General features: G+C 38.9%; 1 protein-coding gene across 3 annotated transcripts in view; it reads left to right on the top strand.

The window, feature by feature from the left end:
- Taf2 (TATA-box binding protein associated factor 2) overlaps window positions 1–23,785 on the top strand; it is a 55,842-nt gene that overhangs the window by 5,895 nt on the left and 26,162 nt on the right. For 2 of the 3 annotated variants that reach the window (XM_076911359.1, XM_076911360.1), the window contains exons 5-18: window positions 872–1,013; window positions 1,760–1,991; window positions 3,962–4,146; window positions 5,135–5,248; window positions 7,411–7,510; window positions 9,151–9,236; window positions 11,289–11,424; window positions 13,507–13,661; window positions 14,306–14,420; window positions 14,721–14,830; window positions 15,568–15,633; window positions 17,246–17,498; window positions 20,108–20,248; window positions 23,334–23,444. In XM_076911359.1, coding sequence (XP_076767474.1) covers window positions 872–1,013; window positions 1,760–1,991; window positions 3,962–4,146; window positions 5,135–5,248; window positions 7,411–7,510; window positions 9,151–9,236; window positions 11,289–11,424; window positions 13,507–13,661; window positions 14,306–14,420; window positions 14,721–14,830; window positions 15,568–15,633; window positions 17,246–17,498; window positions 20,108–20,248; window positions 23,334–23,444 — 1,946 coding nt within the window. Of the gene's footprint in view, window positions 1–871; window positions 1,014–1,759; window positions 1,992–3,961; window positions 4,147–5,134; window positions 5,249–7,410; window positions 7,511–9,150; window positions 9,237–11,288; window positions 11,425–13,506; window positions 13,662–14,305; window positions 14,421–14,720; window positions 14,831–15,567; window positions 15,634–17,245; window positions 17,499–20,107; window positions 20,249–23,333; window positions 23,445–23,785 lie in introns of those variants that run through there. The other variant, XM_076911361.1, reaches the window with a different exon arrangement.

The following is a 23,785-nucleotide window of genomic DNA, read 5'->3' as shown; positions in this document are numbered from 1 at the left end:
GGGATTTTGCCACATGTCCTATATACTTTGAATTTATCCTTTCTAAGTCTTCATGATCCATTCTTTAAAGATATAACCAGTACAATTATTATTTGAAAAATTCTTTCTACCTTTATTTAAGTCTTATAAAAGTCAAAGAAGAAAGAAAATACTTTGTTTTCAGTGTGTTTGGAAGCAGGTGAGAACTAGTGGTATTATTTAGTTTAGGGCCATGTAGAAGTTTATCATTGCATAGGCATCCACTTGTGATATCTGGGGGAAATTAAAACAACTCCCTTTAACACAAGGTGTTTTTTATTATACAGAAATAGGATATAATTGAAGGACATAATAGATGATGCAGTTTCTTCAGTAACCCTCCCCACCCTACTTCCCTTCCTTTACTCTTCAAAGTTAAGTAGAACTAACAGTTTGGGAGAAAATACAAAACTCAAAAAGTAGAATTGCAATTGGATTTGACAGGTGTTATTAGGGGGTTTGAAATCTTTCTGAAAACATTGCATGTTGTCAGAAATGTTGAGAATATGCTATGGTTAGTGGTATACTTTGTGAGAGATTACAAGCAGCAGCTAGAGAGAATGGAGGCAAGCTATCAGCTAGTGTAGGTGAATACTGTAAAAGCCTGTGCCGGGTCAAGTAGTACCATTTCTCTGTTTGTATGTCCTGGTGTTTGGTTCCAGCCTCTAGCATCTAGGCAAGTGCCCCACCACTGGGGCTACATCCCAAACAGCTCTATGGTTTCTTTATATATATAATGCTCAGGCTGTGGTTTTCATTATATTCATTATATGTAGTATATGTAGTATATTCATTATATAGATTACTCTTGTTTATTTATGTGTCAGTGAATGTATATATTCATTTATTGCAGAGTTAAAGGTCCTGAAGATACATATTAATTTTTCTTTGGATCAGCCAAAAGGAGGTCTTCATTTCGTGGTACCCAGTGTAGAGGGGAGTATGGCAGAGAGAGGTGCTCATGTCTTCTCTTGTGGGTATCAGAATTCTACAAGGTAGATTATAAATTCATGGCTTCCAGTTGATTTTTCTAGTTGCATTTTTAAGTATTGAATATGCTGTGTGTTTTTTAGAATGGCCAATGTAAGCTTGTCCCCCACCCCCAAGCTTCTTTGAATCGTGTCTGTTGAGTATTTCTTCTTGGTTTTGTCATTTTCATCTTTTCCTTAGAGAGAGTTTTGAAATGACCTATCAGCACGATTCTTTAACTTTATGGTTAAGTTTAGCATGCATACAGAAAACTGCAGCATTTAAATGTAAAAAGATAATAACTTTTCACAAGTGAACACCCTACCGAGTTCACAGTCAGAGCAACACAGATAGAGTGGCAGTTTCTCCTCTGCTTCTAGTCAGCGTCACACCTGGCATTCTGTCTAGTCACTCAGTTCCTGACCTACCTACCATTGATTGTGCTTGGTTTGGAACGCTAAGTAAACGGGCTCACACACATGCTGTGCTCTTTATAGCTAGCTTTTTGCTGCTGTTTAACATCAGTGGGTCACATATGGACCTGCACCTGCGTCTTTATGTGAAATTATAATCCACTCTTTCTCATGCTCTGTCATTAACTACAAGTTACTGAAATATTTTATAATGTGAGTGCTTTCCTCAGATTATTCTTCTAAGGCTGTGTTTTAGAATTGTTGGTATTTTGGTATTATGTACTGATTCTATTATATAGTAAGACTTGACCTGAGATTTTAACTCTAAAGTATATTTTGTACTGTTAATCTGCTTGTAGATTTTGGTTCCCGTGTGTTGATTCCTATTCTGAGTTGTGTACCTGGAAATTAGAATTCACGGTAGATGCTGCAATGGTAGCCGTGTCCAATGGAGACTTGGTGGAGACAGTGTATACTCATGACATGAGGAAGAAGACCTTCCATTATATGCTTACTATTCCTACAGCAGCATCCAATATCTCCTTGGCCATTGGGCCATTCGAAATACTTGTGGATCCATATATGCATGAGGTACGTATATATCCATTTCATTCGTCCTTTTCTTCTCTGTACTTTTACTCCTTACAATAAGAAAGGTCAAATAAATAAACACTTTTTAATGTTTAAATACTTTAACACTATCACTAAAAAGAAAATATTTCACATTACATTTATTTGGAATTAAAAACATTTTAATGAGTTTGTTGATCAGGATTCTATCCATACCTCATTCTGCTGAAGTGAGAATAAATCTTAATATTTATTAGTTTTTTTCTTTAAATAAGGTCTCTGTATAGCCCTTAAAGCCATGTGTTCATGGTCCCGTGCCTATGCTTTAATTTTCAAAGTGTAGTTTTCCTGCTTCCAGGGATGGGACTTAGATGAAATTAGTAATAACAGTTGGTTTTAGAAACCAGCCAACACTCTAACCAGGCTGACTTTTTTTTTTAATGCTAAGCACTGTATTAGAAAAAATCAAAAGTTTTCATATACTTAAAATAGTTTATTTATATTTACATATATTTCTCTAATCATAATGTATTTCTCTTAGCCTTAATTCCATCTGTGGTGTCGACTTTATTTAATCCTGACATTTCAAACTATTTTTAGGTTTACTTTGTTTTGTCTTGTTTTTGTTTTTCTTTGACAGTCTTGCTATGTGGCCTCAGCTTTCCTAAAACTCATGTGAATCTTTTTCCTACCTCCTGACCTCCTGAGCTCCTGAGCACTGAGGCGTGCACTACTGCATCTGGTTTTTATTTATCATGAAATGATTGCCTATGATACCATCTTGTGGATGAGAAGTTCCTAGGTTCTTGTGTCTTGAGATAGTGTCACTCTGTAGCTCTGGCTGTCTTTGAACTGGAGACTCTTTTGTTCAGGGGCAATGGGGCCTGGGAGAATGGAGCTGCTGACTGAGAACTTACAGCTTCCGTGACAGCAGCTGTATTCAGAGCATCAGACAGTTAGACTCTGAGGGTTAAACAGAGTCACAGAAGTAAAGTATGTGCAATTACAGGGGCAAGCCACATGTGGGAAACAAGCCATTGGTAGCTCCACATGCAAAAACAAGTTTTAGCATAGAGGCTATAAACAAAAGTAGCCATTTATAGGGAATAATCTGAAGTAAACTTCTATCTGCTATACCTGGGAGGGTCACAAAAGCACATTTCAAAAACAATTCCCTGTTGAACAAACTGACTGGAGTCAGAAGATTCTTGTCTTGGTTTCTGGGCGTTTCCTCACAAGCACTCAAAATTCTCTTCACAGGACTCCATTCTTGGAGCATGAAGTCCTGGGATTACAGATGTGGGCCACTGTCCCTGGCTTCTTCATTCATTTGGCATAGAACTGTTTCATAAGACAGGCTGTGATACCTGTTTTGAATTTAGCTTAATATGAAAACCATGACTATTATTTCTATTTCTGTTGTGAATATTTTTTAACCTCCTTACTACCAGCATGGCTTGCCCATATTCGGCGCACTGGTACTTGGTCTGTAGCTGAAGTATCAGGGTGACTGGAGTGATTGTTCTGGTATGCCCATGGGCATAACTGAGGTCCTGTGTAGCATGAGCTAGAATAGAATCACCGTTACAAGCCATTGTTATAGGACAGCATAAACTATTAATTTCTAGATTCACTTTAGTGGTCCTTGCCTGGCCTGTGAAAGCCATTGGGTTCAATCTTCAACATTGTACACACAAAAATAACTAAAATATTACTATAAAATACTCAATATTTGCTAGGTGTAAACACGTAAGATATTATTATATAATTCTTTCTAGTTTATGCATAGAAAAATTTTAATTTGGAACAGTTTTATTTTCATTGTGTGTAAGCTTTTAATATCTTTTAGATTTAATTTTTTAGTACAGTGAAAATTTTGTAAAACTGTTCTGAAAAGCCTACTAATTTTACAGTAGCTACTTTCACCATTATGAAATTTATTACAGACTAAATACACCCTTTTTTTGAGTTGGCTATTCTTTTGTTTCCAGGTTACCCATTTTTGTTTGCCTCAACTTCTTCCGTTACTTAAACATACTACGTCATACCTTCACGAAGTTTTTGAATTTTATGAAGAAATTTTGACTTGTCGCTATCCATACTCCTGTTTTAAGACAGTCTTCATTGATGAGGCTTATGTTGAAGTAGCTGCTTATGCTTCTATGAGCATTTTCAGGTTAGTGTCCCTTCACATGGAGAATACCAAAGTTAGAGTAACCATACAAGGAGAAGCTATTGGCTCTCAGGTTTAAGACTGGTTTTGAGCGTCAGGTGGGAGTGAGTTTATAGGTAATGTGGTATTTTTAAAAATGTTACAGTGTAGCCTCTTACATAAGGAAGTAAGGGATCCTAGTGCCTTCTTCCACAGTTGGCATTCACATTTCCATTTCTGGTTCCTAATGTTTGTGAATGTTTAGCTTATACATTGTATAGGCGATTGGTGTGCCTTCTTGCTAGCACTACAAAACTGTACTGGCATCACCAATTTGTTATCAAAATTCCATTTTTCCCTTTTGTTGTAGCCTTCCATTTGTGTTCATTTTTTCGGGGGAAAGTTCTACATTTGTAAATTTTATATGTCAGGGCTGTTGTTCACTTTTCCTGTCTAAAGGCTCTTGTGTAATGGTGGACACTAATCCTATGCTTTCTTCAGAACACAGTTGGAAAAATCAAATGGAGCAGTGTATTTAGAAGTGAATAACGGAGTACCAAAATGTAATAGATACCAAGAAAAGAGGTTTATTTTTGTTATTGGTATTCTGGTTTCTGGAGACAGTGGCTCTCCACTAAGTGTTTCTGCCCCAGACTGAATGCTGGTTTACTGGAGTGTGGGTCTGTATCCAACTTGGGAAAAGATTTTTGAAATTAAGTAACTCCCCCTTTGTATTAGGATACATTTCTGATAAACACTAGCTTCTTACTCCTCAAAATAGGGACTTAAATATTTTTTATTACAATCAGTACAAACCTGTGTTCCTTGCTTCAAGTAGACTGAATTTCAGATAAATTTTGAAAAAATTAGGAAACTTATGGGATGAATATTCTTTTTTTTCTTCTGTATTGAACTGGAACCTAAAATTGTATTGCTTTAGACTGTAGTTACTGTATTTTGACTGACTACGTATCTCTTGGTCCTAAGTGACTTCCACATTTTTGGCTTTCAGCACAAATCTTCTGCACAGTGCCATGATTATAGATGAGACACCACTGACCAGACGGTGCTTGGCACAGTCTTTAGCACAGCAGTTCTTCGGATGTTTCATATCCAGAATGTCTTGGTGAGTAATTTCAAAGTTACAGACTGAACCAAAGGATCAGGAAAGCTGACTTCCCCTCCTCTCCCCTCCCCTATTCTCTTGTTCTTTGACAGTCTCTGTGGCCTTGGTTGTCCTCAACCTTACTATGTAGCTGAGTCTGCCCTTCAACTGATGCTGACACTCCTGCCCCCAGCCCCCAAGGGGATCACTGGTATATACCACGTGCTTCACTCTTACTTTCCTTGTTTTGCATTGTAAGCTGACTCTTGGCCGTAATTTATAAGTAAGTGTTGGGGTTATTTTCAGCTTTAAAATCAGTATAATTAGCAGGGCACGGTGGCACATGCCTTTCACTTCAGCACTCAACAGGTAGATATCTGTGAGTTTGAGGCCATTCTGATCTCTGTAGCAAGCTGAGATGTAGTCTCCACTGCATGGTGAAACCTGTTTCCAAAAAACCAGTAGAGTTACTTATATAATTTATCATAAAAGTAAGAATTCTGAAGAGTGTCTTAGTTGCATAGAATGCAGATTTGGATGTATAGAAAACTAATTAGAATTCTAATGTCAGTGTTCAAATCCAGAAAAATGTTTGTGGTTATTTTTAAAGCTGAGTAATTATCTTCAACAGTAGTGCTAATGGTGTAGGGTTTTTTTATTTTATTTTAGATTTTTGCCAATTTTTTAGAAAGCAGAGAAGGGAAAACACATCTGGAGCTGGGATGCAGCTCAGAGGTATAGTGCTTAGAAAGCAGAGAAGGGAAAACACATCTGGAGCTGGGATGCAGCTCAGAGGTATAGTGCTTTCGTGTAGGTGCTAGGCCCTCAGTTGGAGCCCCACCACACACACACACACACACACACACACACACACACACACACACACACGAGAGAGAGAGAGAGAGAGAGAGAGAGAGAGAGAGAGAGAGAGAGAGAGAGAGGATCTTTTCTTTCTTTAACTTGAGTGAGATGACCTCTGTATTATTGTTTGTCTGTTTTTTGAGGAGTCTTATACTGTTCCTCTGCCTGACTTAGACTTACAGTGTAGATAAAATAGGTTGGTGTCAAACTCACAGACATCTGCCTGTCTGCCTACTGCGTGCTAGGATTGCAATGAAAGTCACACACTTGGCCACTTGGGGTTAATTTAAAGGTCTGTACAAAACTTCCTTGAGATTGTAATTTCTTTTATATTTTAATAAGATTCTACTTATTTATTTTTTTACAAACATAACATCATTTCTCTCTCTGTGTGTGTGTATGTGCACATGTGTCAGTGAATGAGTGGTTGGTGCAGATTGCCTTTTCCCTGGAGAAAGTACAATTATTAAACAGTTCAGCTTAAAGGTACTGTAAAACCCAGGGTATGAAAATTATGCCTACGTGTCACAATAAAGAACATGGGGTTGGAGTTGCCAGTAACTCAGAGCCTTGCACAAGAGAGCCAAGCATTCTGTCACTGATAAACATTCCCAGTCCAAGTATGTGGATTTTGTTCTAATCTTTGAGATAACATCTTATGTAGCCTAAGATGTTCTTGAATTCTCACCTATGACACTGAGGGTAACCTTGAATTCTTGACTACTCTGCCTCTGCCTCCAACTGTAGAGAATGTGCCAGAACACCTAGCAAGTGTGAACTTTTGAATTAAGCAGCCCTGACTGTGGGCAAGTACTTCTTTACTGGCAGGCAGTCTGAATAGTGGTGTAAAGAGATGTACCTACCACTATCAGAATGAGTACACTGCTAAGTTCAAATCGGGTGCTTTTTTTTTTTTTGTATACTAAAGGTCAAACCCAGGACTCCCAAGCATGCTGGCAAGTCACTATCATTGAGCTACACTGTCCCAGCCTATACAGACACAAGGTCTGTCCAAAACAGTTCCTGTTAGGGGCGTCATACAATTAGCACTTCATTTCAGAGGAAGACAGTTGACCACTTACAGTGTTTAAGACCTTAAAACATGCATTTGAATTTTAGCATTCTTAAAATTAAAGATCTAGCCAGATATAAAGAAGGCTGGATGGGCAACTCAACCTAAAAGACGTGAGGAACTTGATAATTTGTTAATAACCTGTAGTTGCCTAAAAATAGCAGTGGCTCATATCACACTGATTCTGTGAGTCTCCTTGACCCTGCTTGGACAGGCTTTAGTGATGAAAAGTTTTATTGCCTTTTCTTAGGTCTGATGAATGGGTGCTGAAGGGAATTTCAGGCTATATTTATGGACTGTGGATGAAAAAAACGTTTGGTGTGAATGAATACCGCCATTGGATTAAAGAGGTAAATGAGAGAGATTTGTTTTCCACTTGTGCGTTAAGTAATATGTGATAACATTTCCTGATTTCCATGTCTCTTGTCTTTTATTTAATTTCATTTATTCATTTATTTTGTGTGTGGGGCAGTGCACATGCTAGTGCGCATGTGTGCTCAGAAGACAATTTCCTGGAGTTGCTGCTCTCCTTACACTGAGTTCTGGAAATCAAGCTCAGGTGCTCAGGCTTCTTGGCAAACTCTTTGACCCACGGAGCCATCTTGCTGGCCCCCTTGTCCTCTGTTTTACTGATTGTAATATACTTTTAAAATATCACTTGAAAAATAGCTCTTTTCAAATAAAATGAAAATTACATCACTGACGAAAAGATTATAACTGAGTTTTCTGTTTGTTTCCAAATCTAACCTGGGGGAGGATGGTGTACTGGCAGTGTCTGCTCCATCAGGGAGAGTGGCACGCTACTCATGCAGTGTGAATGGTGTTAGGCACACAGTAACCACTTGTATGTCAGGTAGTCTTCAATACCTACCGTATGTGCTCTGTCATTGGCACATATTTTCCTATTATTTAAAGATGAAGGCAAAGACTAAAGGCAGTATTTTGTATATCTATTTCTCTTCATGCACATAGCTACTGTAATGGTATCATTCGATTTGATTAAATCTTAAATTCATGGTTTTCAGGTAAAAAAATCTTTATCTCAATATCATTATTAAATTAACACTCTGCCCAGAAAGTTGTTAGAGAGTTCATACACCTAGCACTCCTAGAGCCTATTCTTTATTTCAGAAGGGAATAACCACTTACAGTGTGTAATACAGTACTACTGTGATTACAAATAGTACTGACTGTCTTAATTCTCTTACCACCCCCACTTTCCAGGTGAAGAAACTAAGGTACACAGAGGTTTCATTATTTAGTAAAGTATATGGCTAATCAGCTGTATCGCCAGGACCCCGTTAGCTTTTAACCACCTCAGGATACTGCCTACCACTTTTCTCTGCTGCCTAATTTTTTTTGTTTTTGTTTTTCGAGACAGGGTTTCTCTGTAACCCTGGCTGTACTGGAACTCACTCTGTAGACCAGGCTGGCCTTGAACTCAGAAACCCACCTACCTGCCTCTGCCTCCCAAGTGCTGGGATTAAAGGTGTGTGCCACCACTGCCCGGCCTGCCTAATATTATTTAAACTTCATGAATGTTATATAGTTATGATGTTATCTTTTTTCAGCTTTTCTTTCTTTGTTTTTTTCTCTTAACTTTAATGGGTATTATATGTTAGAGAAGAATAGGGTTGTTTAAATTGATATATTATTAACATCATTCAGTTAACTTTGATGCAAAATACTGAGAAGGACTAAATCAATTTAGAGGGCAAATCAGAGAGGCTGAGAAGAGAAGAGCCATAAGGAAAAGTTGCTGAGCTGCTGGCGAGCCCTGAAGTCACAAAGTACAGGGAGATTTTTGAATTTTAGTACTCAGCCAGCTTGTATAGCTTGGTCTGCTTATAAAACCACAAGCTATTCTCCAGATATAGTTTGCTTGTCTTACATTTACATCTGATTCCACGAAAGAGAATTTGTGGTCTAGTACTAAAGATCGTTGTATGAAGAAGTTTTCACTGACTCTTCCGTTTGTGTCTTTTTTTAGGAGCTAGATAAAATAGTGGCATATGAACTGAAAACTGGGGGAGTTTTACTGCATCCCATATTTGGTGGTGGAAAAGAAAAGGATAAGTATGTGATATTATAAACTTCGTTTTATGGGCTGCCTCTTACAGGAGTCCCTTACAGTGCGTCCCTTGGGGCCGGGTAAGGCCAGAACTGTAATGATGATAGTGTGACGTCACAGACTCATTTGTCAGATCCCCTCTCTGCATTTCTGTTGCATCACGTAAGATGACTGTAACTGAATTTAAGCCTAGAAATGTAAGGCTTTTCTGTTTGATATGGTGTTTTCTAGTTCATTTTTGTCATACTAACCTTGATAAAACTTAAAATCTACGGAAGTAGTTCTTTTGTTTATTGTTCTGGTTAACTTGAATTGTCAACCTGATTCAACTGAGAAACTCCCAGGGATTAGTAAAGCACACTTTGTAAGTCTGTGTGAAGGTGATTCAGGAGAATTGAGAAGCTCTTTGAATGAGGGTGCAGTCTGCTGTAGCTTTTGGAGGTCCAGGGCTAGATGAACTGAAGGAGAGACAGACCCTGAGTTCCCACCTGCTTCTCCCCTCCCGTGAGACAGGAGCTGTGCTCAGCCATGTCCTTCCTGTCAGGGAGACGAAAGCTGAGCCACAGTGAAGCCTTTCACTTCCGCCGTTTTTCTCAGGTTTTTGTTGCAGACAAAAAGTTTAACACAGAAAATTTGTACCAGAGGTAGAGTTGTTACTGTCTCTTAATCTTCATTGTGTTTCTTAAGCCTTTAGAACTGAATTTTTAAGAAATTTGGAACAGTTTGGAGATGTAGCCATCAGTATCTCTAGACTGCTGCACGTTTAGTGGGCAATTCTGTTAGGAGCTCAGATGATCAAATGCCAAGAGAAATATGGGCAGTAAAGACCAACTCAGGAAGTTTATGATATGACTAAGAACTCTACTTGGAATTGGGTGAGAGGCCATGCATGTCACATTATTGCGAAGAGCAGGCCTACATTTGTCTATCCTGAGAATTTAAGGGAGCCCAGTTAGGACGCTTTGGTGTGGATTTTGCTGATTGCTTTTAGACGGGTTTATGGTGAAAATTATAAGCAAAAAACCTTGTTTGCCCAGAAAGCAAACACATAAACAGAGGTGGTAGCCAAATAGATTAAGACCATTAAAAGATGAAAGCAGGACAGTGGAAAGTATTTTGCCCCTTGAGACCTTCTTAGGAAGTGTTTGTACCTCACCTGCCTTAAGGGTATGGGAGTGAAGCCATGGGTGGAGTCAAGACTCCAGGAAGCTGGAGATTTGAGAACCTGCAAGGGAAAGCTGCAAGCAGCAAAACTAGCTCAAGACAGCCCTAGACAGCCCTAGATAGAAGGTGAGTGTGCTATAGGAGGCAGCCAGTGCCGTATTGCATAGAACTTAAGACCCATACCCGACTCCTACAGTATGTCCTAGGTGCTGGACATGGAAGGATAATGTTTACATTTTCTGCTGTGCTTTGGTTTGTTTTGTTCCTACTGTTCTGCTGTTCTGTGCCTCTGTTTAGGACTACGCTTGTTTACTCAGCCATTGTATCTTGAGGCTGAGTAAACCCATCTTTGACCTCAAAATGGAATATAAGAGATAACTCATTCCAGAACCAGATAACAGTGATCAGGGTCTAGGAACACAGATGCAGGTTTCCCCAAATACCGTATTCCTGTATGGCAGCGGTTTGGTTAACAACACAGACAGTCTAAATTAGCATACTTTTAAAGTACATTGTTAGTGCTCAGAATCAAACCCAGGGATTCTTGAGTATATTATCAATTGAGCTGCACCCCTGACTTGTGCTTGGGTTTTCTGTTTTTTAAACGTACTTTATGTTTATGGTGAAACTAAATTTGGAAGGAACACCACGCAGATATTGACTGTGAGCGTATAATTTGATACACTCCATACTCTTCTATGTGATTCTATGTTTAGAATCATAAAGAAACTGCTTTTTGATATTTGTTGTGCAAAAGTACTTGTGTAAAATTTAACGTAGCAATTTGGAATCATGGAAAATTATGAGCAGCTTAAATTGCTTATGTTAAATATAAAGTCTCTTTTCTACTTTTTTTTTCTTTACTAGTCAGCTTTGTTGTTTTTTTTTTTCAGCCCCGCATCTCACCTCCACTTTTCAATCAAGCATCCACATACACTGTCCTGGGAATACTATACCATGTTTCAGTGTAAAGCTCACCTCGTGATGAGACTGATTGAAAACAGAATCAGCATGGAATTTATGCTGCAAGTAAGTGCTAACATTAAGAACTTAACAACATTAAAGGGATTGGCATCTTCTGAAACCTCAAAGCCTATTCCTAGTGACACACCTCCTCCAGCAAGGCCACACCTCCTCATCCTCAAACAGCTACCAACAGTTGACCAAGTATTTAGATGCTTTCGACTCATGAAGGACATTTCATTTAAATCACCACATCCTCCTCCCTGTCTCCCACTGTCCTGTGGCCATGTCATCATGCAAAATACATCCAGTCCAACTTCAAAAGTCTGTCATAGTTGAGACATTATTTCAATGTCCAAAATCTCTTCTGAGACTCAAAGCAATCTCTTAATTATAACCCTCTGTAAAATCAAAAGCAAATTGCATACTTCTAACAGACAATTGCATAGAACATTGCCATTCTAAAAAGGAGAAATTGAGGCATAGTGAGGAAATACTGGACCAAAGTAAGACCAAAACCCAGCAGGACAAACTCAAAGCAAAAAATTTAACAGCAGGACAAAGCTGTTAAATTTTGCTCTATTTTAAAGCAAGTTTTAGTGTAAGTAGTTCCAATATAGGAAATGAAATAGTAGTATCAAGATAGATGGATTACTCATGTAAACATATGTCCTTGCTTTTTGGCCCCTTCTCCCTCCTTCCCCATTCTTTCCTGTCCTTCCTGTCCTGTCCTGTCCTCTTCTCTTCTTCCCTTTCCTCTCCTTTTTTTTATTTTTCTTATTTTTTAAGATGCTGAGGATGAAATATATGACCTTGTATACATTAGGCAAAATGCTTTATCACTGAGGTACATTTCTGTCTTAGGGTTTTACTGCTGTGAACAGACACCATGATCAAGGCAACACTTATAAAGGAAACATTTAATTGGAGCTGGCTTACAGGTTCAGAGTTTCAGTCCATTATCATCAAGGCGGGAGCATGGCAGCATCCAGGCAGACTTGGGGCTGGAGGAGCTGAGAGTTCCACCTCTTATTCCAAAGGCAGCTAGCAGAAGACTGGCTTCCAGACAGCTAGGTCGAGGGTATTAAAGCCCTTGCCCACAGTGACACACCTACACCAACAAGGCCACACCTACTCCAACAAGGCTACACCTACTAATAGTGCCCTGGGCCAAGTATATGCAAACCATCACAATTCCCAGACTGATAGAAGCATTAAAAATATCAGCTAGCCTCCCCTTCTATTAATAATTCTTTGTTTTTTAAAAGATTTATTTATTTATTTATTATGTATGCAGAGTTCAGCCTGCATGTACACTTGCATTCCAGAAGAGGGTGTCAGATCCCATTACAGATGGTTGTAACCAACTGTATGGTTGCTAGGAATTAAATTCAGAACATTTGGAAGAGCAGTCAGTGCTCTTAACCTCTGAGCCATCTCACCAGCCCCCTTGATAACATTCTTAAAGATAGGCTTACTGCAGAAACTTAAAAAAAAATTATTTTTGCTGAGGATGTAATAAATTGGAGTGCTGGCTTAATGTGGATGGGTCCCTGGGTTTAATCCCTGATGTAAAGATGGAAGCATAAGTTTTCTCTAAAGACTGAAGAACAGGAATATAAAATGAGAAGTGCGCCGTGAGCGGGTGTTGTCCTTTTAGAACGGTATAGATGTTAGCTAGTATTGCTATCTATGGATTTCCTGTCACGCTGGCGAGCCGTGACACTCTCACGTGTGCTAGGTAAATGCCACCCTGCCGAGCCTCAGCTCCTCTCCTCTCCCCAACCCCCTTTTAACGTAGAAGAACACAAGAGATTATGACATGTCTGACATGAGAGTACTGTGCTCACTCTAAATGAGTATTCTTAGTTTTGAATTCCTGTATAAGATTTGGCAGGTATCACATATAGTGCTTCTTAATAAATGATACTATGTCTAGCACATTGTTAGCATCCAGTAATGTTTCTATGAACAGTGCAATTATGTCCTGTTTAAATACTTGTGTGTTTCTTTTCCTTATAGCATTTAACCTGAAAAATGTATATGCTATATAATTGTTACCATCTGTAAATGATCACATGACTGCCAGTGCAGACTGGGTGCAGTGTGCAATTGGAAACAGTATTATATGTCCTTCTGTCTTTGCAGGTTTTCAATAAACTACTAAGTCTGGCCAGTACTGCTTCATCTCAGAAGTTCCAGTCACATATGTGGAGCCAGATGCTGGTTTCCACCTACGGGTTTTTGAAGTCCATTTCCAATGTCTCTGGCAAAGACATCCAGCCCTTAATAAAGCAGTGGGTGTATCCTTTTCAGTAGCAGTTCAACAACATGGGCAAGGGAATAAACTGTGGAAGATGAGAAAGAGGGCGGTGATCCATTGTTACTTCTCTAGAAAATAGAAATAACTAAGCTGGGACTTGTATCTTCTAAAGCACCTTCCAAAGGAATTGAATTATGTATTCACGTGTAAACACCGCTGTCTCTATTTATAAATTTTGGCATATTTTGTACTTTTTAATAAGAGCAGAAAGTAGGTTCCATAGTGAATAAGGTAAATACTCTAGCAGACTGGCTTATAACATTACTTATAAGATGAAATGGTCTGGTGACTTTGACATGTGCTCGGGGCTTGGCACAACTTGAATGGTATCTTAGATCTTGGCAATTCTTACATTTTTCACTTCAGGGTACTATTGAGAATCCAGGAAAGTAGCATTACTTTCAAAATACAAGCTTTTCAATGTTTCAGAAATTTTTTTTAATCTGGGAAACATTTTTCAAAAGAATTTTGAGTATTTTGCCACCTGGGATATAATGAAGTTTACTTTGAGACTTTGATCTAGTGGGAATACATTTGAAAATTATTAATACAATAGTTTTTTGGGGTTTTTTGTGTTTTGCACATTTTCATTTCAGTATGTAAAATTCCTTCACAGTCCTTTAGAGACCAGAGTGGAGTGGTAAAGTTTTACGGAAGTTTTGCATTTAATAGAAAACGGAATGTTTTAGAACTAGAAATCAAACAGGATTACACATCGCCTGGCACCCAGAAGTACGTGGTAAGTGCTTTTCTAGAAGAGCATGTTGCTTTGTCGTCTCCAGTTCCCGTGGAGGAGAGGCTCTCAGGCTGGGATGACTGATGACTGCAGTATGTACTCAGGGAAGCGTCTGCGGACAGAGACTTCAGAGCGTGCATCCTCTTACTTCCCCTGTCCTTGACGCCAGCTGCCATTGCACTTCTGTCAGTGCATATTTTATAAGCACAGTTTTATATCTTAGCTGCCAATAAATATAGAGCTATGTCTTGGGCATTTTCTAGCAGTCTTTAAATGGTATGTTGTTGCTGTTGTTTTTTAAAGGGACCACTTAAAGTGACAGTGCAAGAGCTAGATGGATCCTTCAACCATACCTTGCAAATTGAAGAAAACAGCCTTAAACATGACATACCCTGCCACTCCAAAAGTAGAAGGTAGGCAGTGAGTCCTAACTGTATACTGGAGATGAAACTGCAGATCCCACAAGTAAAAAACGCCTAAATAAAGCTACATAGCATGAGGAAGAACACCTTACCTGCTAGCTTTTTCTCCTGTGTTATATTAAAGTAGCAATGCCATGCATACTTTGTCTGCAGTCTGAGTTTGTGGTTTCTGAGACAGGGTCTCATGTAGCTCCACCATCCTTGATTGACCTTCCTTTGGCCTCCCAAATGTCAGAGTCACAGGCATGCTCCCTGACAAATGCCCAGCTCCTGCTTTCTGTCGTTGAGTCACCCTTGTCTTTGGAATTAAGTATGTTTTATATTTATTTAACTTATTTTTAGGACAGAGTCTCATTTTTGTCTAGGCTGGCCTAGAACTGTGCATACTGCACTGCATCCCAAGTACTGGGATTATACGCTTGTGATACCATGTCCGGATACATACATATATAATCTTATATATTACAGGCTGTTTTGCTTTCCATTAACTTTTAATAACAATAATAAAAAAGCCCTCAACATCCATTTTCTCTAGCTTTGAGGTAGATTTGTTGTTTTTAAACTCCATGTCAGCATTCACTCCTCTTTGCCTTACCTTTTAGTATTTCATGAAACCATTTATTTGAAGTTTGCCTGCTCATTCTGACCCTTTATTTGAACTTAAGCTGCTTGATATTTCCATTCCAATTTGGAAATCACATAGTTTTCAATCTTTTCTTCAAATATAGGAATAAGAAGAAAAAAATCCCACTGATGAATGGGGAAGAAGTCGATATGGATCTTTCTGCAATGGAGTAAGTTACTTAAAAGTATGTAATTACTTTTGAAATGTATGTTCTTAAAACCATTTAAAGTCAAGAGAAACTGTTAGGAAAAATGTAAATAAGATCGTAACTCATTAAATATATAAAATTATGTTCAGACTGGATGAGACATGAAGAGGAAACGCAGTAGTGGAGGCATGGGAACAGCCTCAACCTTTGCTCTCTCCTGCTTCCTTGAGTAGTATTTCTCACACGATATGCATGCATGCTGCTCATGGGGTGATCTTCAAATGCCACGTATGCTTCCCTACATTATTTGTGGTCCTGAAGTTTATATTTCAAGTGAATCCCAGGTGCTGTGGATTGTGTTTGGGACTGTGCTCCAGAGTGTGTTGAGACTGTCTCTGTTTGAATACTACTCTGCTAAATTGTGTATTTAGTTTTCGTTTATTGAGACAAGGTCTTTTGTAACCCAGGTGGTTTTCCTTAATCAGGCCTTTTTTTTTTTTTTTTTAAATTTCAAATTAATTTTACATACATGAATGTGTTTTGTTTGCATGCATGTCTGTGTATAACATGTATGCCTGGCATCTGTTTAAGTCAAAAGGCATCAGCTTCCCTGGAACTGGAGTTATAGTCATGAGCTACCCTGTGGATGCTGAAAAGCAAACCTAGGTCCTATGTAAGAACAACAGGAGTTCTTAACCACTGACCCGTCTCTCTAGTCTCTGGACTTGAATTGTTGATCCTCCTGTTCCCACCTCCCCCACCTGCTAAGATTATAGCTGATCGTCATGTTTACTTGTTGATATTTCTAACATGTCAAATATTTTTATACCAAGTACTTCATAAGCACCCAGTATTAAACTGAATTAGTATTACAAGTGGTATTGTTTTGATTAAAATACTGACATAGACTTGAGTTTTACTTTGCATATTAAATACATGAGAATAAACCAATGGACCTTTATAATTTCAGAGCTTCCTTGAGAAAAAGTAGCCAATGTGCCAAGTGTTTAAATATCAACTAAAGTTAGTCCAATAGAATAAATACTTTCTTTTATATTTCTTATGGAATTTCCAATAAGGGATAATGTTTACACTATAGGCACTTTTTAGGTTATAGAAAGTTAAACAAAGACAGTTTGTATTATTTGTGTTTTGATATTTCATAATTGCAGGTAAAAATGTCCAGAGAAATATTTTCAGTGGAAAATTTGTTATTTGGTATTTTTTTTTAAAGATTTATTTATTTATTTATTTACTTGAGTACACTATAGCTATCTTCAGGCACATCAGAAGAGGGCATCAGATCCCACTACAGATGGTTATGAGCCACCATGTGGTTGCTGGGAATTGAACTCAGGACCTCTGGAAGAGCAGTTACTGCTCTTAACCACTGAGCCATCTCTCCAGCCCCGTTATTTGGTATTCTATGTGACAATGCTTCATATCCTTAAAGATCTTGTTGGTAAGATTGTGAGAAAGTTAGCATAACATAGTGAAAAGTTTGTTGAGATTTTAAAATATGGCTATAATAAATTTGAACTGCATGAAAATACTGTGCCTAGAGCAGAGTCTGAGTAGTGTCTGCTTGTTTCTGTTTCCCAGAGGTAAGTTTTAAAATTGTATTTTCTCTTAGTGCCGACTCTCCTTTGTTGTGGATAAGGATAGACCCAGATATGTCTGTCCTGAGGAAGGTGGAGTTTGAGCAGGCTGACTTCATGTGGCAGTATGAGCTCCGCTATGAGAGAGATGTCGTTGCTCAGCAGGAATCCATCTTGGCCTTGGAGAAGTTCCCCACGCCGGCATCGCGCCTTGCACTCACTGATATACTAGAGCAGGAGCAGTGTTTCTACAGAGTGAGGATGTCAGCCTGCTTCTGTCTTGCAAAGGTGAGGTTTCCAGGAGGACGAAGATTGCTGCAGACTGCCATGCACTTTACACAAAGGCTCCAAGAATGAATTAAAACTCATCAGAGTCTTTTAAGTTTTTCTTGGTAACAGTTCCTTTGAAACCTTGTACCACATGCTTCTAGCAACCATGATTTGAAAGAAACATGTTTGACATAAAAATAGATATGTACAAAAATATCAGTATTGTCAAACTGAAAACCAAGGAGAATTTTTCCATTTTTAAATTGCCAACTTATTTTTAAGCTAAGAAAAATTTTGGCTAGAAATTCTATGATTGGGGGCTGGAGAGGTGGCTCTCGGGTTAAAAGTGCTGGCTTCTCTTCTGGTGTTCCTGAGTTCTATTTGTAGTAAGCACATGGTGTCTCACAACCATCTTTAATGAGATCCAATGCCTTCTTCTGGCATGCAGGCCAACAACAGAGCACTCATAAATAATTAAATCTTTAAACAATGAAAAGAAATTGTGATTGTAGTGATTTATGTACTTACATGAGAATACATAAAATTAACACATCTTGATTGTGGTAGTTATTTGCTTTTGGAATTAAAGTTAGTAATAAATAATGTACAATAATTGACCGTATTTTAACATTATAGAAAAAGTTAATTTATCAATAAACAGTCTTGCTCTTTTTACTTTTTAGGATAGGTTTGGGTTTTTTTAATGTGTGTGTAGGTGTGTAGCCTTGGATGTTCTAGAATTCGTTGTATAGATCAGGCTGGCCTGGAACTCACAGAGATGCCCCCAAGTGCTGGGATTAAAGGCGTTCTTCACTGCCACTCAGCAATAAACAGTCTTTAGATTTAAGAACAATCTGGATCCAGAAGAATGCAGACAGAAATTGACTATGAACACTGTCTACTGAGTATCTCAAAGCATCTGGATGATAGGTTTATTCCCATTTCACTGTATGCTAATGCTTTATATTTGTTTTGTCTTTAGTGATAACATGCAGCCGACTTTCTGTACTCTCAGGTATTAGAGAGAAAATAGAATTATTTGCTAGGGATATATTTCACTGGTTCTCCAAATAGTCTTGTGATTTTTGTTAAAATCATAGCAGAGCCATAAAACTATAGGGTAAAGTATTTAATCATAACTTCCTTTATCTCAGATACTTTTTATATGCCTTTAAATTTTCAATATTATGTGGATTTTTTTTCTAAAGCACTTTTCTTCAATATTTAAATAATTTTTATCAAAGCGAGAAAGTTTGCAGTGCTTATTATATGTCCTGGATCAGCTATCAATTCTGTTAGCTAAAACAGAATTAACATCTAACTTTTTTTTTTGTTTGTTTGTTTGGTTTTTTTTTGTTTGTTTGTTTTTCGAGACAGGGTTTCTCTGTGTAGTTCTGGCTGTCCTGGAACTCACGCTGTAGACCAGGCTGGCCTCGAACTCAGAAATCTGCCTGCCTCTGCCTCCCAAGTGCTGGGATTAAAGGCGTGCGCCACCACTGCCCGGCAACATCTAACTTTTTAACAGTAAAGAATTAGACAGTTAAAGGAAAGAATGCTTTAAAGTTTTATACTTTGATGAAAGTCTTTTCCCCCCAGAGTCTCTGATACATTAATTTGTTTTTATATTTTATAATTTGGTAGGCTAGCTTTGCTTACTTAAACATAGCATTTGCTTGGTACATTACATGTAGGTCATTGTTTCTTTTCCTTTCTTTTTATTTTTTGTACATGTTTTTTATTGCATTTAAATTTGAGGTATTTACATATTGTTTATCTGTGAAGCATGGGTTTCTTTCCATGTGGCTAGATCAGGTACAAACAGCTAGGACTGCAGTGGCATTGCTTTCTGGGCAACTGCTGCAGCCTGATGGACATCTGTGGCCTCCTAAGCCTTGGAGTGAGCCACACTGGAGACTCCAGCCTATGAACTAGTTCAAGGTGGCAGTCTCCTGCAGAGTACCAGTGATTTACTGGCAAGGGTAGGGTCTGTGGCTTGAACAAGAGAGAACAACCATTCACTCAGCACTGGCTTTTGCTCTTGAGTAGTGGACAGATACCAACATGGAAGCACTTACAGGAGACTGGCCTTGCACATGATTTGGGGTGCAGATAGAGGCTCTTATTTGTCCTATGCTGACCAGGGACTTATATTCACTGTGGCTTAGCCTTACCTCAGCATTCTTCTCTAAATAAACAATACCTCATGTTTGGCTTGCTTTCTACTTGAGTAGTTGAGGAATGGTTCAAACTCAATGATAATTTCTTAATTTTGATGAGCTTAAAATATCAGAGTTCTGTTTACCTAAGTGGATAGAGAGAAACCCAGGCAGAGAAGCCTTCGAAAGCATATTTTCCTTAAACCTGAGAGGATGCTGGCATTTAGAAATTGACTTGTACAAAACGACTGTAAATGCACATAGTGGGGCTTTTGGTTTGTCTTGGGTTGAGTGGGTGGTTTGTTTGTTTTTTTGGTGGGTGACTTAGTATATTTTCTTGGAAATGGGTGATAAAAGACCAGATTGTGTTAATTTCCAAGAATTGTAGTGTTGGCTTTTGGAAAGCCATTTGGTCTTCAAAGTGTATTTACAATTGTGACAGAAAGTTCTTCATCTTCTGACCGTTTACAGATTGCAAACTCAATGGTGAGCACATGGACAGGACCACCAGCCATGAAGTCCCTCTTTACTAGAATGTTTTGTTGTAAAACTTGTCCCAACATCGTGAAAACAAACAACTTCATGAGCTTTCAGAGTTATTTTCTACAGAAGGTACCCTGTCTCTTTGTTCTTATGATGTTTTTATAGTAATGTAACTTTATTGATGCTTGCCTTCTGAGATGTCTTTTTATGCCACAAACTCTCATGTGTCTGTTAAACTTGGAACCTGCATATGATAGGTATGTATTTCTTATAAGCCAGCCTCTGCTCTAAAACTTTTCTAGAATTTTCACTGATCACTGATTTTTATCAACTTTATACAAATCATATCTACATCACTCATAACATGCAGAGAAATGAATGCCTTTGATTGGTTGTGAAGGGAATGGAGGTATGGAGTATGTGCAGACCTTTCTCATAGTCGGCCTGCTAGTACAGGGACAGTATATTCAGAAGTTGCCCAGCTCACAGTGCCAACTTTGCTTGCTTGCTTGCTTAAAGGCAGGTGTCATGGCTGCAAGCAAGGTGCTGTGGCTATGGGGCAGTGCTAGTTGCAGTTCTGAACTACTTTGAGAATGAAGAAAGTTGATCAAGGACATAGAGTGTGTTTAGTGTTACACTTACAGGAGGCTTTCTGTGAAACAGTAAGTTAGAGGGTGAGCGGAAGTGTGGGTACAGTGGAGTGCGGGAGGATGACTGGCTGCTGAGTGGATTGCACGTTATTTGCATGGTTTGTCAGTCCTAAGAGTGAAGGCAAAGCTAGATGAACTAGATCAACCAGTAAGAAGTGTGGTGTTAAAGTAAGAGGGAAGTGATGCCCTGTCTTAGCTGAGAAGCTGCCGTAAGGACAGCAGTGTGGGCAGGAATCACTGCGCTTTGCTTGTGGTCGTCTGGAAGATCAGCAACCTCTGGGCGTGTTTGATAGAAAGGAAAGCGGGAAGCCGGAGGAGCAAGTTCATAAAGACAGGTCCAGCTTTGAGCAGCACAAGGGACAACAAAGGAATTAAACAGAATAAAACGGAAAAACATGATGATTGTTTTTCTTTTTCCTTTTTTTTTCTTTTTTCTTTTTATTTATTTATTTTTATTTTTTATTTATTTTTAATTTTTTAAATTGGGTATTATATTTGCATTTCAGATTTTATCCCCTTACCCCACTTCCCCCCATCACCCAGAAACCTCCTATCCCATCCACCCTCCTCATGCTTCTATGAGGCTGTTCCCCCCCACCCCCACCCTCACTCCCCCCTCCCCACCTTCACATTTCCCCCCACTCTGTGTTTGTCCTTCATGGGATGATTGTTTTTCTTAAGCATGTCAAAAAAGGTTTTTTATTTTAAGTGAAACTCCTGCTCAGAAGATCTTGGAGTAGGGGTTCCAAACAACGTTGTGGGTCACTCTCTTTAGGGCAGGGTGTGGCTGTTGCATTTTGACGTCTCAGCAGCAGTGATTATCAGCAGGAGACCCACTCAAGATTGCACCTTCACCCTCTGTCTTGAAGGGGAGAGGGACTTACAAAGCCCTTTCCTCCTTAGTCTAGCAACTGGTAAGGTGGCCATGTTCCATAAGCTGTTCTACTTAATCTCAGTGGGTCAACCAAAACTAGAGCAGTCGAGGAAGAAGAAAGACACGCCAGTGGAGGAGACGTACCTGGCTGGAAAGAGGAAGAGGACTGACTGGCAGGAGTGTGTGGTGGGCTCTGGCTATGGGGTAAAAACATGACAAGAAGGCAATATGGAGGTTAGAGGTTTGGTTTTGCTTTTTTTTTTCCTAATGAAGATAGATTGGACAGAAGCGAGCATATGCATATTATAAAAATAATTATAAGGATCTTTTGGTTTTACTGTTTTGTTGTTTGTATGTATTGCTTCCAGAATCTATTTGCTTGTATATTAGCTTGTAGTGTAAAGTTTATTGTGTGGGTTGAAGTAAAAAACTTGGAACAGTGATGCTTTTAGTTCAAAAGACTTTTACATAACACTTTTATTTGACTAAATCAGACGTTTAAATTTGCCTTGCAAAAGTGCAGAACAGGCAGCAAGAACAGATCTTCTCCTGGGGAAAGGAGCTTTTTCCTAGTTTTTCTTACACACTTCATACTGCCTGCATCAGATCCTGTCCGAATTGCTGGGACAAAGGCACCAGGAGGGAGGGAGGGAGGGAGGGAGGGAGGGAGGGAGGGAGGGAGGAAGGAAGGAAGGAAGGAAGGAAGGAAGGAAGGAAGGAAGGAAGGAATGAATAAGGAAGGAAGCGGTGTTGTTTTGCCTCGCAGCTGGAGAGGATCTAGTCCACCATGGCAAGACAAACATGACACCAACCATGAGGCGTGCATTCGAGAGTCAGAGAGATGAGAACAGGGCTTCTCAGCCTTCCTCCTCCTTTTTATTTGTTCTGGAACCCCACTCCATGGGACTGTGCCAGCACCTGTGGGGTGGATCTTCCTACCTTCCAGCAAAACCTCTGGAAATTCCTCAGAGACATGCCCCCAAGTATATCTACTGTTCTGTCTAGGGCTTAATTAGTTTTATTTCACTAGCAGAATTTAATGTTTTATGTCTGTCCTGTGGAGACTAACAGAAAATTGCTTATGAAATTTTAGAAAGAAGAAAGTTACCCTGCGTTTTAGACTACTGTCTGTCCTTAGTCTGAGGATTGGTGAGCTGTACTGTTGTTTCATGCCTATCACCAGTGGATCCTTGAGCCCTAAAGATGATTGTGTGGAAGTGAGGCAGTGAGCAGCACACAGATACCCAGAGCAGACAGTGAAGTAAGGCAGTGAGCAGCACACAGATACCCAGAGCAGACAGTGAAGTAAGGCAGTGAGCAGCACACAGATACCCAGAGCAGACAGTGAAGGTGCGGGTTACAGGTAAACCAGTGCTGAAATGGTGTATTCTCTGTACTACATCACTTAGAAATGAATTGATATACATTATCTATACTTTGTTCCAGCAAGTGAGAGCAAAGGCACATAGCCTGTAGACTATGTCCACTAATGACAGTATTCTCTGAATTCCTTGCCCATTTCAGTAGTAATGCTGTTAGATGTGTCTGTACTGGGAGTACATGGAAGATGGGGTGTTTGGCTCCATCTACATGTCTGTGTTAACCGCAGTGTAATTCTCTGTAGAGTACAAATTACCATAGGAACAAATAAATTGAGTTATATGTTTAAAACTCTTTCCCTTTTTTGTAGACTATGCCAGTTGCCATGGCTTTGTTAAGAGATGTACATAATCTTTGTCCCAAAGAAGTTTTAACATTTATTTTAGACTTAATCAAGTACAATGACAACAGAAAAAACAAGGTAAGGTGCTTTTATCTATGAATATTATAAGTACCTAGTGTTACTTGTTTTTAAGATAAGATATGGGAGCCTTAGTTCCCAGGACTGCAATCAAAGAAAGAAAGAAATACTTGTGTTTGTGGAGTCATTCATAAGCCCAGAGTACCTTTCTAGAATTAGAGGCACACAGCATGGTTTATTGGAATAGTCAGTGGATGAAAACCGAGATTAATTCATTCTTAAATGTTTCTTGAAACTCTTATAATGTAGAGAGACTAATACATCAGTTTGGGGCAGCCAGCTGAAACATGATTTTATGAAGTCTAGCAGCACGATTTTATTTAATATGTGTGTGTGCTATG

The sequence above is a fragment of the Arvicanthis niloticus genome, chromosome 13, assembly GCF_011762505.2.
Source record: "Arvicanthis niloticus isolate mArvNil1 chromosome 13, mArvNil1.pat.X, whole genome shotgun sequence".
NCBI lineage: Eukaryota > Metazoa > Chordata > Mammalia > Rodentia > Muridae > Arvicanthis > Arvicanthis niloticus.
The sequence above is the reverse complement of the archived record's forward strand: the minus strand, read 5'-3'. Positions and strand labels throughout refer to the sequence as shown.